Raw genomic sequence first — 15,438 nt, forward strand, 5'->3', positions numbered from 1 at the left:
TGTCTCAGGGGATGATGGACGAGCTAAGGAAAAGCCAAGAAGCGCTGAAGGAGGAACTTAATCTTTTGAAGAGCCAAATGAGATGGGTCTTGGAAACCCTGCAAGTCTTGTTGAGAAAAGAGGGTCACCCAATATACACTGCTGCAACAAAGAGAGCTACTACCCCGCATCCATCTGGTGTCACCCCAAGTCAAGGGAAATTCTATGTGGCAACTCCTCATTTACCAGTATATGGACCTCCCTCAAGACGTCATCAGCAACATCCTCTGGCTATTCCTCCTCAAAGTCACCAAAGCCAGGTTCAGAATAAAAATCAGAATCAGAACAAGAGGAACAAGGATCACAATGACTCGATTCCGGTGCCATATAGCAAGCTCTACCCGCAACTGATCCAAAATGCTTTGGTGACACCTCGAGCTCTCACGCATGTGTCACCATACCTGCCATGGTACAATCCAAATGCAACATGTGAATTCCATAAAGGGGCATTGGGACATGACCTAGATTCTTGCTTCGCGCTAAAAGCCTTGGTACGAGGACTGATTAACAAAAAGAGCTTAGTTTTTGAAGAAGATCACCCGAAGATCAAGTGTGAATACCATACTGGAACAATGGGGCACTCCATCGAGGAATGCATGAGTTTTAAGCTCAAGCTGCAAGGATTAATTGACATAAGGTCACCAACACTCAAGGAGGAAGGCTCAGGTACATATACCTTGATTTCTGGGCCAGATAATGAGAAAGGGAAAGGACCCTTGAGACCCCTCAAGGTTTTGTACCACAAGGAAGATGTCAGGGATGTGGCTAGTGAGCTATCATTGTTTCCTGGTAAGAGCATTGAGATACCGCCTTGGATTTCCAATGTCACGACCTATACCAATGAAAGAAAAGGAGAAGTGAGTAGTGGATCCAAGAGGGTTGCGTTCGACGATGAGATTGAAAGAAAAGAATTTGAAGATCATCATGTCAAAAAGCTGGTTGATCCCAATCTTCAAGTTTGAAGAAATCAATTCCCTAAAGCTGGCAATCATTTGGTTGTTTCAACACTTCTTTTGTAGTTTCTTTGCATGTTGGTTGTTATTTGCTTTTAAACATTGTTGTTTTATTTGAATTGGTAAGATTAATGAAATGTTTATGCATCTTTTGAATTGATCCATTCGTATTCACTCGTTTTTCATTTATGTTAAAAAACAAAAATTCTCCTCTCATTCACTTTTGTTTATCAAACTGTTGTGTTAACAAAGATTGGAGGGAGGATGATGAAAATGAAACACCTGAAATTGTTGTGGTATGCTTTTGAGTAAAACCTTGTCGATGATGTAAGGCATTGTTTCAAATCCCCAAACACTGAAGAGATAAGGAGTTAATCCCTAGTCAACCACTTTGAGCCTAGAAGTTGGTGTTTGTTTCGGATCTAAAACCCTTAATCTTAACCTGGGGCAGGGTAGTTATGTTCAGATAGTTTGATCATGCAGTCGATCTTTCAAAAAAATCGTCCATATGAACACCCCCCAATTAGGTTCAACCACATGTTATCCTTCGCGCACATGTTGAAGTGTCGAAGAAGTTAAGAAAAGCTAAAATTAGTGTTGGTTGATCCTTATCCACCAATAATGTGGCAGTCACATGCATAAAAAAAAGAAGATTGAAAAAGCCCGCTAAATTAAATACCACAAAATGACTTAGGCAAAAGTTAGGGCATCCCGGTGGGCCGAAAGCTTCAAAGAAGCGGTCCAGGCAAAATTAGGGATAAAGAAAATCAATCAAAAGAGGTCACCAAAATCCTCAACAAAACAAAAAATAAGGTGACTGCCATTTCAAGAAAATTCGTCTTGAATCCTCATCACACCTTCGAACCCTCTTGGAAGTCAAATGCGTGTATTGAATTAACTGAACATAGGAATTGGAGATCATCAAGAAGAAGGGGTGGGTAAAAATAACTTTTGAGCCTTATTTCCTTTTGTTTCAAGAACCGTGAACCAGACCACGTTACAACCCTTAAAAGACCTAATTGAGGTAGGGTTTATTTTGAAAGCATATTATAACAAGGTTGTGTTAACTTGACTCCAAACGATTTTTGTTAATCATTTGATAGCACCAATTTGCATACTGTGAATGACTTGATCACCATTGTGTTCTTATCAACGACTCGTTCACTGTATTTCACCCGTTCATATCAATAAATTTTGATTTCAAATTTTTGCATAAACACTGTGTAAGACCCCAATTTTGGGCCCTAAGATCCCTCATGGCCCATATCATATCATATCATGGCCTCAAGGATCATTGCATGCCTTTGTCCCCTCCTAGTGGGTAGATTGCCCTGTGGGTTGTTTCTTGATCACCAAGCATACTTTGCATTTGTATATCTTTGACTTTCATATGTTTATTAACCAAAAAGTACAAAAATATTGTCAGTCTAACCTTGTTGCTTGCAGTTGAAGCAATCATCAGCATTTAGGTCAAAGACAGTCGACAGTCAGTCAAAGCAATGGATGGTGGCCATTCTTGCAGAATTTGGGCACCATGATCAACAATCAAGAGCTCATACATCTTGGGACATCATTTGAAGTCAAGTTCTCAAGGAATTAGGGTTTGGAATTCATCAGAAGAGGTTCAGTCAGTGCAAAACCCTAGAAAAGTCAAACTTGGTCAACTGTGGATTTAATCAGGATTTGATGGATAGAATTGATTTGAAGAAGCTCATTCATGCTTATATAAGCCCCATCTATCATGTCAAACCTCATCATGGAAGAATTTGAAGTAAAATCAGAAATTTCCCAAAATAGAAAGTGGACCTGTAATTTCAACTGCCAAAAATGGAAACTTCTTGATCTTAAACTTACATCATGATACAAGCTTCAAATGAATTTTTGCCCAACATGAAAGTTGAAGATCTTGTTCTCCCATTTTCAAAAAGTCCAAGAACTCTCAAATCCCATGTGTGGTTGTCAAGATATGATCAATTCAATTTCATAAATTTGTGAACTTCAAAGAGCCATAACTCTCAAACCATAAGGCCAAATTTGGTGGGGTTTTTTCCTACAAACCACATTTTTCATCCTCTTTCCAAAAATATAAATTTCATCCACCAAAACCTTACCATTCAAAATGGCTTTTTTTGACCTTTTCTTTTAAAAACCAAGTTTGACCAAACTTTGACTTTTTGATCCTTTGACTTGTTCTTAATTTGGCCAATTGGGAAATGTTTTAAATCATATTTGTGATTTGCTCCAAGCCCTAAATCATGTTCATACCACCATTTTACTACCATTTTGACACAAGATACAAACTTGGCATTTTTTGCAAATTTGGAATCAAAAGAGTAAAACAAGTACAGCATTTCACAAGCACACACAAAACAGCAAAAATGTGGTCTGTCTACAGCCTGTTTCAAGGCCCAAACCGTGCAATGCTACACCTTCCACTTCATTTGTACAAGATTGGCAATTTTGGCAAAAAGCTTCATTTGAACAAAACAAGTAAGCAAGTCATGTGCAGACCAAAAACAGCAAACACAATAGTCATTGGCAGCTGATTTCAGGCCCAATTCGACCAAGGCTTTGCACCTCCATGTTCATTTGTGCCAATTAGTAAAAATGCAAAATGTATCATTTAAGCTAAGCAAGCTTAGCATTCCCTAAACCAGCTCTAAACAGACCAATAAAAGCAACTTTTCTGCACAAACAACCCTAGCTAGCTACAGCCTCCACGACCAAATTCTCTCTTTTCTTTCAATTGCATTTTTTGCTCAAAAGAGAATTCCTGTCAAATCCTCCAAACCCTCGAGCTTTCTTTTGTTCTCTTCATCATCCATCATCATGGCAAGCTCATTCCAAGTGTGAAATCTCAGCTGGAACCATCATTTCAAGCTCTGTTTTCTCCAAGCTATTCCAATGGCAGATCACGATTTGTTCACTTCCAAGCATTCCTGAGCTGAAAGATCTTTATCATCCATCAACATAAAGCACAAGGGCCATCTGTTTGCACTCATAACCACCAAAACCACACTGCATCTCGAATTTCTTCAAAACAAGTAAGCTCTTTGACCTCTTTGTTTTTCCAAATAATGACATGCTTATGATAGTTTATTGTATGCTGATTCTAATGAATATTAGTTTGCTTGAAATGATCAACTATGCTGAGAGAAATATGAGTTTTCATTTTTACGCTTGAATGTGTTTTTCCTCGATTTGCTGTGATGCTGTGTTTTTCATGAAAACCATGAGTGGATTATGTATGTGTGATGCATGAGGATCACATTGATATGCTCATTTCTTGTTTCTGGATATTTTGAATTTTTTTGAGTTCATGAAGGTGATGAAGATCTTACTGCCATGATAAACCCTAGATAGTTTTCCAGAAGTTTACATGAATGTGTTGGTTTACTATTGCTTTAGTTGTATGAGAGTCAATACCATGCTATTGTGTGATGCTTGTTTGAATGTTGGTCTGTTGGTGTTGGCTGCACGATGCCCTGCTGTTCCAAAATCCCTCTTGTTCTGCCCAGAAAATTCACATGATCTTGCTTGTTTTGTTGTCATCTGATGCTGCATGAACCATTCCCATGCCATGCTTTTGAATGATGCTTGTTTCGAATTTTGTTTATTAAAGATGATGATGCTTGTTGTTATGATGAGTATGCCCAGAAATTTCTCATGAATGTTTTGGTCTATTGCTGTTATGATAAAAATGATGAATATCCTGCTGTTTGCCATGCTGGTCGAGTGTTGTTTTGATGATTGATGTTTGAACATGAAGAACATGGATGCCTGCTGCTGTTTAAACCAAACACTCTGTCCAGAAAACTCTCATGTTTATGCTTATGTTGTTGTTGGCTGATGATGCATGATGTTGGTGTTCATGAGTCGTGCTCATTTGATTGATAATGCTATGCTGTTGTATGCTGGTCGAATTTTGTGTTGATGTTGGAGATGCCTTGGCCATACTGCATAAACCCTAGGGTTTATGTTTAAACCCAGAAAATTCGAAGCTGATTGGCCGTGTACTGTTCCATTGGGAACTGGCCAATCACAACATTTCCCGTGTCCCTCCAAAACGGGGCGTTTTGATTAATGAGACGAATATTTACATAAATGCCACTGTGTTGACCACGTTTGACCATCTTGCTATGCTATGTGCTTCATGTTTCATCAATTTGTGCATCAACTTCAACAATTAATTTCTCTTTCAATTTAACTCCAAAAATTCTGATTCTTTTTCCATCATGTTCATGAATGTGTCTAGTATTTGATTTTGATTTTTAATTAATTTTTGGTTGACTGGATTTTAATTGGCATGAATTTTCTTGACATGTATGTACATTTGACACCCTTTGCCATTTCAATTGTGAAATTGTCATGATGTATCCAATGAGCTTGAAATTTTTTGTGGTGAAACTAGACACATTGACCTTTGTTTCCATGTAGAGTTTATACATTTCTCATTTGTGGTTTGCTAGTTGTGAATTTTTGAAGTAGGGTGTGACAATTTGTGTCACACCAATGATATGCAAATGTATGATTTTTGTTCACATGTCTCCTGGCCTCCAAATGACCCCAAATTTTGTGTGAATGATCTCTTACATGTCTAGTTTGTGTATGAATTTTCTTGGAATTAATCATGCTGTTTTCCATTTGATTGTGAATTTTCTTCCCTGCCTAGTCAATGGTTGACTTTATGTGATACATGTTGCCAAATCTTTTGTGAAATTCTCAAATCTTATTTTATGACCATGAAATTTCACATGTGATAACTAGACACTTTGAGCTTTGCATTGGTGTTAATCTCATTCATTTCTCTTCTGTTTTCAATTTGATATGATTTTTTGAAGTTGACCCATGTTTGTTGACCTTCATTGTGCTTACTTGAAAATATGTTGACTTCCTGATTTTATTTGACTATCTTCCCATGATCCAATTGAGCTGAAATTTAATATGCATGCTATGTTATGGATTGTGATTGAGTGTGAATTATTTCATGATTTTTGAGAATGTTTGGGTTGACTTTTGAATGAAGTCTTGCTGTTGACCTATTTGTGCTTCTTATTGCCATGCTTTGTATTGTTTTGTGTATAAAATAATATTAATGCATGATTTGATTGTGAATCCAATTGAGATTACTTCTTAAATGTTTGAACATGAATTGGGTTGACTTTTCTTTGCTGTTTGACTTTTTTCTCTCATCTTTGACCCTAGGCTAGTCCTAGTGGTCTTTTGAGCTTACAATTGAGCTGTTGTTTCAGGTTAAGCACCAATGCCTCAAAGATCATTCAAATTTGATTGAGTTGGATTATATATTGTGCTAACCCTTGTTTTGTAGGTGTGACTCATATGAGTTTGGCTTTGTGCCTTGGCACCTCTGTTTATGGTTGACTGTTGTTTATCCATTTCTTTTGGTTTGAACTGTTGACTTGTTTACTAATAAGTTTGACTTTTTCAGGTACTTTAGTTGCTTAAGTTCTTTGAACTTGCTTGCTTTGCTATTTAGCATTTGCTTTGAGGTATAAACCTTTCTTCTTCATGTAGTCTGGAGACCCGGTCTGTTATTTGACCGGGCAAACTGTCTGAAGTCCTCCTTAAGAGGCAATGCCTGTGTGTGTTTAAAATTGTCCCAAGCAGGAAAAGTCCTTCAAGTAAGGCAATTGGTGGAAGGTAGGGATAAGTAATCTATCCCCCACTATTCAGTGTGTCCTCTCTTTGCTCCCATTACATGGTTGAAGCATTGAGATAAAAACCCAATATCTAATCGAGTCAATAATGTGGAGAGAGCTCCATCTTTCTGAGCTCCCACACTTTCTTATATGCTCTCTCTGATCTGAGATAGAAGCAATGAGGCACACCCCTCATCTCCTTTTCATCTGCTTCACCTTAGCCTCTCAATGGCAAGGTTAAGAGCGACCTTTACCTATTACAGTGGACTTTCATAGTCAAACCCTCTTGTGTGAGCCCCCCTGTTTTGGCTATAGAGTGTGTTGTTTGATATTCATTGATTGATTGATTGCTTCATATGCACTTGCTTGCTTGAATGTTATGCATTTATCATCATCATCAATTGCCATTAATGCATGATCATACCATTTGTCTGTGTGACTTTTGTTATTGTTGTTTACCCATTGAGGACAATTGTAAGTCCATTGCTTTGGCATTTGCTCCTATGATATGGAAGGATAGAGTGTAAGACCTCATTGGTCACTCATATCTTCTGTTTTATCTGTTTGTATGTGAGGACAGTTATAAGTCCCTGTAGGTTGGCATCTGTTTTCCTGTGATCATAGTTTGTTTATTTGTTTATGTGAGGATACAGTTATAAGTCCCTGTAAGTTGGCATCTGCTTTCCTATGATCATAGTTTGTTTTATCTGTTTGTATGAGAGGTTGCAATTATAAGTCCCTGTAAGTTGGCATTTGCATTCCTGTGATCATATTGTTGCTTTTGTTCTTGTATGTGAGGATCCATTGTAAGTCCCTGTAATGTGGCATTGGATTTCCTAGGACCATACTGTGGAGTTAACCTAAGTCCAGATAGATTGGCAGTTGACTTCCACATTTCATTCTTGTTTTCTTTTGAGGAGATTGGTGTAAGTCCATTAAGTGGCTTCTGATATCCTGTTCTGTTTTTAGGAGATTGGTATAAGACCAGTGATTGGCATCCGGTATCCGCCTTTCTTTGCTTTGTTTGTTTATTATTATCCGTTGCTATTCCAAAGGACACACTTGAATCATCTGCTATATGATTTCAAGAAGTGAACCTTCTAAGAAGTTTTACTTTCCATCTCCATCCATTCATCATTCATTATGTCCTAGACTTTTTCACACTTTATCTTTCAAATATTGACATAAGTGTTGTGCAAACATCTTCATGTTTTCAAATTAAAAACCTGGACTCAAGTCCTTGACCTTTTGCTAAACTCCATTTTCATAATACTTATTTGAATTAACCTTAATCATACTTTGACCCCATTTTCATAATCATAATCAGTAACTTCACTCATTCACTTGTTTTGGCTTTGTCCATTAATCCTTTCATACATGAGCTATAGGTTTGATTTATCTTAGTGGTTGATGTTAATCTCACCTTCTGTCTTTAGTGATTGAATTGTAAGTCTTCCTTGCCTATTATAGGGTTAACCCCTCCCTGGCAAGTTGAAGCTGTTCTCACATGGTGGACGTTGTTGTTTGTATAAGGTTGAGTTTTCTCCCGTAGATAACGTAAGACCTGGGGTTTGTGTTTAAAATTGAACTTAACCCACTTTTGGAAATCTTTTAGCCGAACTACGGCGTTTTGATCCTTACCTTTGATGGAAGGTACGTAGGCAGCGGGTTCATCCGTTCAAACCCAATAAAAAATGTATATTCTTTTCTCATCATCCCAATCATGTTTGCACAATATTTTTGTCATAACAAATAACAATTTAGCATAACAAGTGTGAAAAGGGCTCCCTAGGAGTACCTAGGACGTAGTGGGTGCCTAACACCTTCCCATTGCGTAATTTACCCCTTACCCAGAATCTCTGATCTTTTTATTAGTTTTCTACGTGTAAAACTTCTTAGGCTTTTGTTCGCTTTTTAGCCAGTCCTTTGGATAAATAAAAGTGCGGTGGCGACTCGAAATTTCAATGTATCTCTTAGCTTATGGTTTAATCGATAAATCATATAGCGACGAATACACCGCTACACACTGCATTAAAATTACCATTTTTGAATGAACAATCTTATTTGCGAGTCAACACTTAGCATCAAAGAAATTCCAAATACAGTTGAGAAAACTTGATGAAGTGAAAGAAGTCTAGTCAGGGGCAAATCACTTTGAGCATCAGTTAATTCGAGCTAATCACCCTAAGGGTCATCTTACCAAGAGTAATTTGCTTCAAGACTTAGACCGGGGCAAGCCACCTCAGAGCTCAATGAGTCCAACTATCCAAAGGAAAGTCAACCAAGAGTCTACCATTCCAACATTTGGTTAGTCAAGTTCAGACCATTACAAGTTTCAAACACTTAGGGCAAGCCATCTCGAGGTAGTCTCATGGCAAGTTGTTTCCAAACTCACTTTCAAGGTGAACATTTCCAAAGACCCAACAAACTGGGGCAAGATGAGCCACAGAGGAGCAGAACCTCTTTCTTCGTGCTTTCAAACTGTTCAAACAAATTCTGCCATACGTCAACAACTATTGAGTTTAAGACGAGTGCCCGAAAATTATGCTAGCACGATTCATTAATCCTCCAAAAGGATCCATTGGCTAAGCTGTGGCTATCAAACTGGATAGAATCCTCCTTTGACAACATCTATCATAAAATATTCGGTTGAGTTCTCGGTGTTGAGGAATCATAAGCTTCCATAAAAAGCCTTTACAAACTCCCAGTCTGCTCAAGCATCAGCATTCTCATAATCATGATCATTCATATATCATGCATAAAAGGAAATTCAAATCATGCATAGCCGAAATGTATTTTGTGCTCATTGTGCATTGACCCAGGTCTTGTTGTTGACCTCATGTCCTTGGACTTCTAATTCCAGTTTGTCTTTGGTATCCTTAAACCAACATCCGGTTTTCGCAGTCATTTTCAAGTCCAATTGCTGTTGGCAAAATCCGTTAAAAGATGGTTGTAGTCCATTGCTTACGGTCAAAGTCCAATTGTTGTTATTCCGGTGTCAGGTCATACTTGAACCTGCTCTGAATAGTTTTTCCAACTTTTGTTCAATACTACTCAGGTCATGTTTGAACCTGTTGTTGAGCTTTTATTCCGGTGTCAGGTCATACTTGAACCTGCTCTGAAGAGTTTTTCCAACTTTTGTTCAATACTACTCAGGTCATGTTTGAACCTGTTGTTGAGCTTTTATTCCGGGGTCAGGTCATACTTGAACCTGCTCTGAAGAGTTTCTCCAATTTTTGTTCAATACCATTCAGGTCATGTATGAACCTGTTGTTGAGCTTTTTATTCCGGGGTCAGGTCATACTTGAACCTGCTCTGAAGAGTTTCTCCAATTTTTGTTCAATACCATTCAGGTCATGTATGAACCTGTTGTTGAGCTTTTATTCCGGGGTCAGGTCATACTTGAACCTGCTCTGAAGAGTTTTTCCAGTTTTGTTCAATACTATTCAGGTCACATGTGAACCTGTTGTTGAACCTTTTTATTCCGGGGTCAGGTCATACTTGAACCTGCTCTGAAGAGTTTCTCCAATTTTCATTCAATACCATCCAGGTCATGTATGAACCTGTTGTTAAGCTTTTATTCCAGGGTCAGGTCATACTTGAACCTGCTCTGAAGAGTTTTTCCAGTTTTGTTCAATACTATTCAGGTCATATATGAACCTGTTGTTGAACTTTTATTCCGGTGTCAGTTCATATATGAACCTGTTCTGAAGAGTCTTTCTTTACGTTTGTTCCAGTATTATCAGGTCATGTATGAACATGTTGATACACTCTTCTTGAATTTTTTTCTGAGTTTGTTAGGTCATACCTGAACCTGCCGTCAGAACTTCTTGATATTCCCCAGCGTTGTCAGGTCATATGTGAACTGGTTGTAGCATCTTTTCCTTTATTCGGGTCTAGTAAGTCATATGTGAACTTACTACCGAAATCTCTGGTACTCTGAATATCGTTTATCAAAATTCCACCTCGATTACTCCCCAGTGTGCGTTTGACTCTCCAACAGGACTGTTTTCCCCAGCAAGTTTGTTTGTTACCATTTGCCTGTCTCCCTGTGGATCATCAACATTCCCCACAGTTTGGTCTATCTAGTAGCATCTCCTGTTAAGGATTCACTGTGTCCCTAACAGATAAAATCAAAAAATAAAGAATCATGCATCCATGCATATCATATCATAGCATTTTCATTTTTCAGGCTCAAAATCTGGGTCTCCATGGTATTTAACCATCCCCCATTGCGATCCGATGAAAAAATGCTGTTTCATTTTCCTCTGGCGGAGGATGCTTAAATAGGGGCAACTGTCATACCCCGATTTTGGCCCTGAAATTTTTCCCAATTCAATCTGTTTAAGCACATATTCATATCCTTTGGATAGTTGTGCATCTACTCATGGTAATCAGAATAATGAATATGAAGAAATTGGCCATAGGAATGAGGATGGTTTGGTTGATGTTTCCAAATATTGTTTTGATGCTTCACTGGATGTGGTAGACCATAAGAAATATGTTTCAACTGATGCATCTGATGGGAGCAGCCGGGAAAGACTGCTGGGCAGTTTTAAGAAAATTGTTGATTGTGATGTTACTCAAAAGCAGAATTTGTTGTCAACATTTGAGATGCCACTTGATATTATAATTGACAAGTGCTTAATTCAGGAAATCATGGTTGAATATAATTATGTCAGCAAATTAATCATCAATGTGCTTAAGGAGGCATTTAAGTTGCAAGAGCATCTTTTAGCACTGCGGCGGTATCATTTTATGGAATTGGCGGATTGGGCAGATTTGTTTATCCTGTCACTTTGGCGACATAAGTAGTCTTTTACAGAAGCTAGTGAGAGACTTCCAGAAATTTAAGGACTATTTGAATTGTCAATTCAGAAGTCTTCCTGTGAAGCAAGACACCAATAAGGCTAGGTTGTTTGTATACATGAAAGAACATGAAAAATTACAGTATCAATAGATGTGCTTCAAGCAGCAACATTGAAAACAAATAGACAAAACACACTGATAAACTACATCTCTATTTGGTGAACATCATGTTTACTGCTAAAATTTAAGCATATAGGAATGCACAAATTTGAAGAATAATACATACACGTCCATACGTTTATGTGTTACAAATATGAGTTACAACTGTTTGCAAATTGCCAAAGGGGAAGTCCTAGCCTATGATCCAAATACATAACTTCATGTCAAGCCGGAAGCAGCGGGTATGTTGACCGCAATAAACTCCTTGAGCTATTTTCTCCTAAAGGTTCACGAGCCACAGCAATTCAGCCACCACGCCGTACTTTGCTTTGTCCAGCGGGCACAAACCTGCACAATCAAGAGATCACATCGCGCGAACCATAGTGAGAAATGTTAGAACCAGCGCAGAAGTGTGTTATCCGTACTCCTTTACCTAATCAAGCAAGAATTGGTATTGAGGAACCTTATAGTAAGTGCTACAATGGTTGACCAAACAAAGCCAAAACCAGACGCATCGTCACATTACAAGCATAAATCGATTGCACCGTTGTTTTAACATACTAAGTCAATTGTTTTACAAAAGTTACAGCCTTACTCAAAACCAACTTCCTGCATGAAAAGGTCGTGGCGGAATTCTTCAAGAATTAATTCATGAACTGTTCGACCCTTAGCTTCCCTCAAAATGGTGATGGAATTAAAATGGAACAATATCAATCCAAACCTTCCTGCAGCATACAAAAAAAAAAAACCAGAAGTCAACCAATAAACCAAACTTGCAATGAAATTCAAAACTAATGAAAGGAATCTCATTCATGAGCCATAAGCCACATACAAAGCGGCGCAAGCCGACGACAAATGAAGAGCTGCAACAAAACAAACAGTAAAAATGCTACTCAAATGCTTCCCAAACACAAGTGAATTCTGCATAAAATCAAAAATCAGAACCTGCATCACAACGTGCCGTGCATCTTAAAGCTACAACAATTTTGCCACAGGAACAGGCCGTGGTCACAAAATCTGCAGCATAAAACGTGACCGACAAACACTAAGCAGAGGCTGCTCTTTATTGGGGAATTATATGCAAGCATTTACAGTCAGAAGCACATGCCTTAGGCTCTGATGCTACAACCACGGTGGATACCGAAAGCAGAAGTATATGCTGCAGAAGCATCAGATGAAGAATGACATATTACCTGTAACGCCCATCAAGAAAACTGCTGCTTATGCCAGTGGAGCCGTTTGAACCAAACAAATCATGTTATGTTTGCTCCGAGAGTCCGGTATTGCCTGAAATAAACACAAACCGCTCAAAATTGAAGGAAGTTGTTGAAAAGATCATCCAGGCTAAGCTTAGGACGAACCTTCCACTTATTATGAATGCTTCAAACCTTCTCTATGAGGCCGGTGATATTGAGGACGACATGGTTGCAATTTATGATGCCAATCTTGAAAAGGTCCTAGTTGTTTTTCCTTCTCCTGTAACTGGTGGTACAATGCTTATAGTGGAGGATTTTCAACAGAAATTGAAATGTGATATCAATATAAAACACAGAGAGGAATTTGATGAAGAGAAAGAACCTGATGGAATGGTTCTCTCAGGATGGACAACAACCGCAGAAACAACGACCTTCACTGATTATGTTGGATGCCTTTTGACATTTACAAATGGCCGGTTCAATAGTGATGTGAACCTTAATGCAATCGCATTTCTTCGTTTCTGTGCAGTCAGACTTACTGATGGAGGACTTGTATGCAATAAGAAGAGTAGTACTGATGGCTCGTCACCATGATTTGACAAATGATGAGTATGATGATGACAATCTGCAAACGGACACATATGTTATCTCAAGAACAAAGAATCATATTGTTATGCATTTTACAGGTTACTACTGATCTATACAAAAAAAAAACACCAACAATCCTTATCAGCAGACAACATCAAACACAACAAGTTCTGCATAAATTTACCAGGTTTCGATGCCCTGAGATGGCATGAGCAAAGAAGAAGCTACCGTAAGTAAATGACGGCATGGTGTGAACTACAAGACAGGATTTTTGTTACTTTGGCTTCAACTCCGTCAAACCGCCCCTTTTGAGCCTAGAAGCAAGAGAGAACATCATTTTAATGCCGAAATTGTGACAAGACGAACCTACCAATTCACGAAGCAATAATGTCAGTCGTATGGCACCAACAGCAGGCAGGTCCACAACTTCCAACTTCCAGTGCCAACCGGGCGTATTTCTTTTGGGAATTTTGAACCATTAATAGTGCTTTTTCAAGAATCTCTCCAGGTCTTACGGTGGCGGGATCTGGTGCCGATGTTAGACGCAGGTATCTCTTCTCAATTTCCTGGCAGGTACCCTTTACAGTAAGAGCATCCCAGTCAATATCCTCAACAGGTTTGCTGACACCATCATCAAAGCTTTTGCTAAGTACCAGAGCACTAGCCCTTCTATTGTACCCAACTATTGTATTTTACAGGATCATTACTTATTGGCACTGGATGGTCGATTGGCTTCTCCCCTGCTAATGGCTCCCACCTACTTTCAGACCGTCTAGGACTTTTTTTAGATTTTGGCAATACAAAATCATGGGTTCACACACTAAACAACCATAGTCCGCAACAAGATATAAGCAAATGGCCTGTAGAGAATTTCGTACCAATCCATTATTTGGCTGCAACTTGAATCCATCCTCAAAACCTGCAAAACGATAAACAAACCCTCAACCTCATCCATAACCTCCAGGTTACAAGAAATTCACTGCAGTAACACAAAACAATTAGTCAAAAGCTGTAAAATTTCAAAGAATACCCGAATTGGCATTAAGACAAAAAATAAAGAGAAAGCAGGAGTTCATATTACCGTTTCCGGATAATAGCATCAAATAGGACAAACTCGTTTTTGAGCAGAAAAAAAACTTCTGGAATTTGCTTCTTTGAGCTTTTGAGTATCAAATCAAAACCCTAAGTTGTGAGCATAAATAAAAGGAAGCGAATTAGTGAGAGGGGGAGAAAGTCAAAGAGAGGCGACCATAAACAAAAAAAGAGGCGGAATTGAAACTAAAAAAGCGGATCAAAACCCTAAATCCCAAATCAGAAAACCAGCGTTTAAAGAGGGGAAAGGAGGACTCAAGCGTTACCTGAGCTCGCCGTCACCGTCGAAGGTGAGCCCTTTTCAACCGCCCTTGCCTCTGTTTGCATGTAGAGTAAAGTTTGAGAGAGAGATAGTTGGATGCGAGAGAGAGGTTGGGACGTTTACTGAGAGTGATTGAGAGGGGTTCGTCGAGAGCGAGAGAGGGATTCATGTGAGAGACGGAAAGATGTGAGTGAGATAGAGAGAGGAGGACGATGAAGCAATTCGTTGCTGTTGCTTTTGTTTTTTTGTTTTTTTATTTTATTTAGTTCAAGCCAAACAAACCTTTAAGTTATTTAAAAAAAACCAAAAATTTTTTAACATGTTTAGTATTTTTTTCTATATAGTGTATATTAATGCTGGTTAATTTTGTTTAGAGTTCCCAATCCATTAACCTCTAAAACCAACAGTCAGGCGGCTGGGTTTCTTTTGGGTAATCCAATAGATCTTTTTATTATTATTTAGTTTTTATTTTTAATATTTTTTGTTCCAATCCTTTCTGGTTTATATACTCAAAGGGTTGTGGTAAATAATAACTAATGATAGATGGTCTAGTGGAGAGAGGGTAGTTTCTAGGTTTTAGTAGATTGGGTTCGATACCCGTATTTAGCATTTTATTTCCTTTTGGCATTTTTTTTATGTTTATGCTTTATATTAATTTCTCCTATACTCATAGTTTTTAT

General features: G+C 38.3%; 1 protein-coding gene across 1 annotated transcript; it reads left to right on the plus strand.

Moving 5' to 3' along the window:
- The first annotated feature begins 12,843 nt into the window (after positions 1-12,843).
- Positions 12,844-13,410, plus strand: LOC127131596 (SUMO-activating enzyme subunit 2-like). Its single transcript, XM_051060508.1, has one exon. It carries the CDS (start codon positions 12,844-12,846, stop codon positions 13,408-13,410), a length of 567 nt encoding a protein of 188 aa, XP_050916465.1.
- The last annotated feature ends 2,028 nt before the right edge of the window (positions 13,411-15,438 follow it).

The sequence above is a fragment of the Lathyrus oleraceus genome, chromosome 3 (genome assembly GCF_024323335.1).
Source record: "Lathyrus oleraceus cultivar Zhongwan6 chromosome 3, CAAS_Psat_ZW6_1.0, whole genome shotgun sequence".
NCBI lineage: Eukaryota > Viridiplantae > Streptophyta > Magnoliopsida > Fabales > Fabaceae > Lathyrus > Lathyrus oleraceus.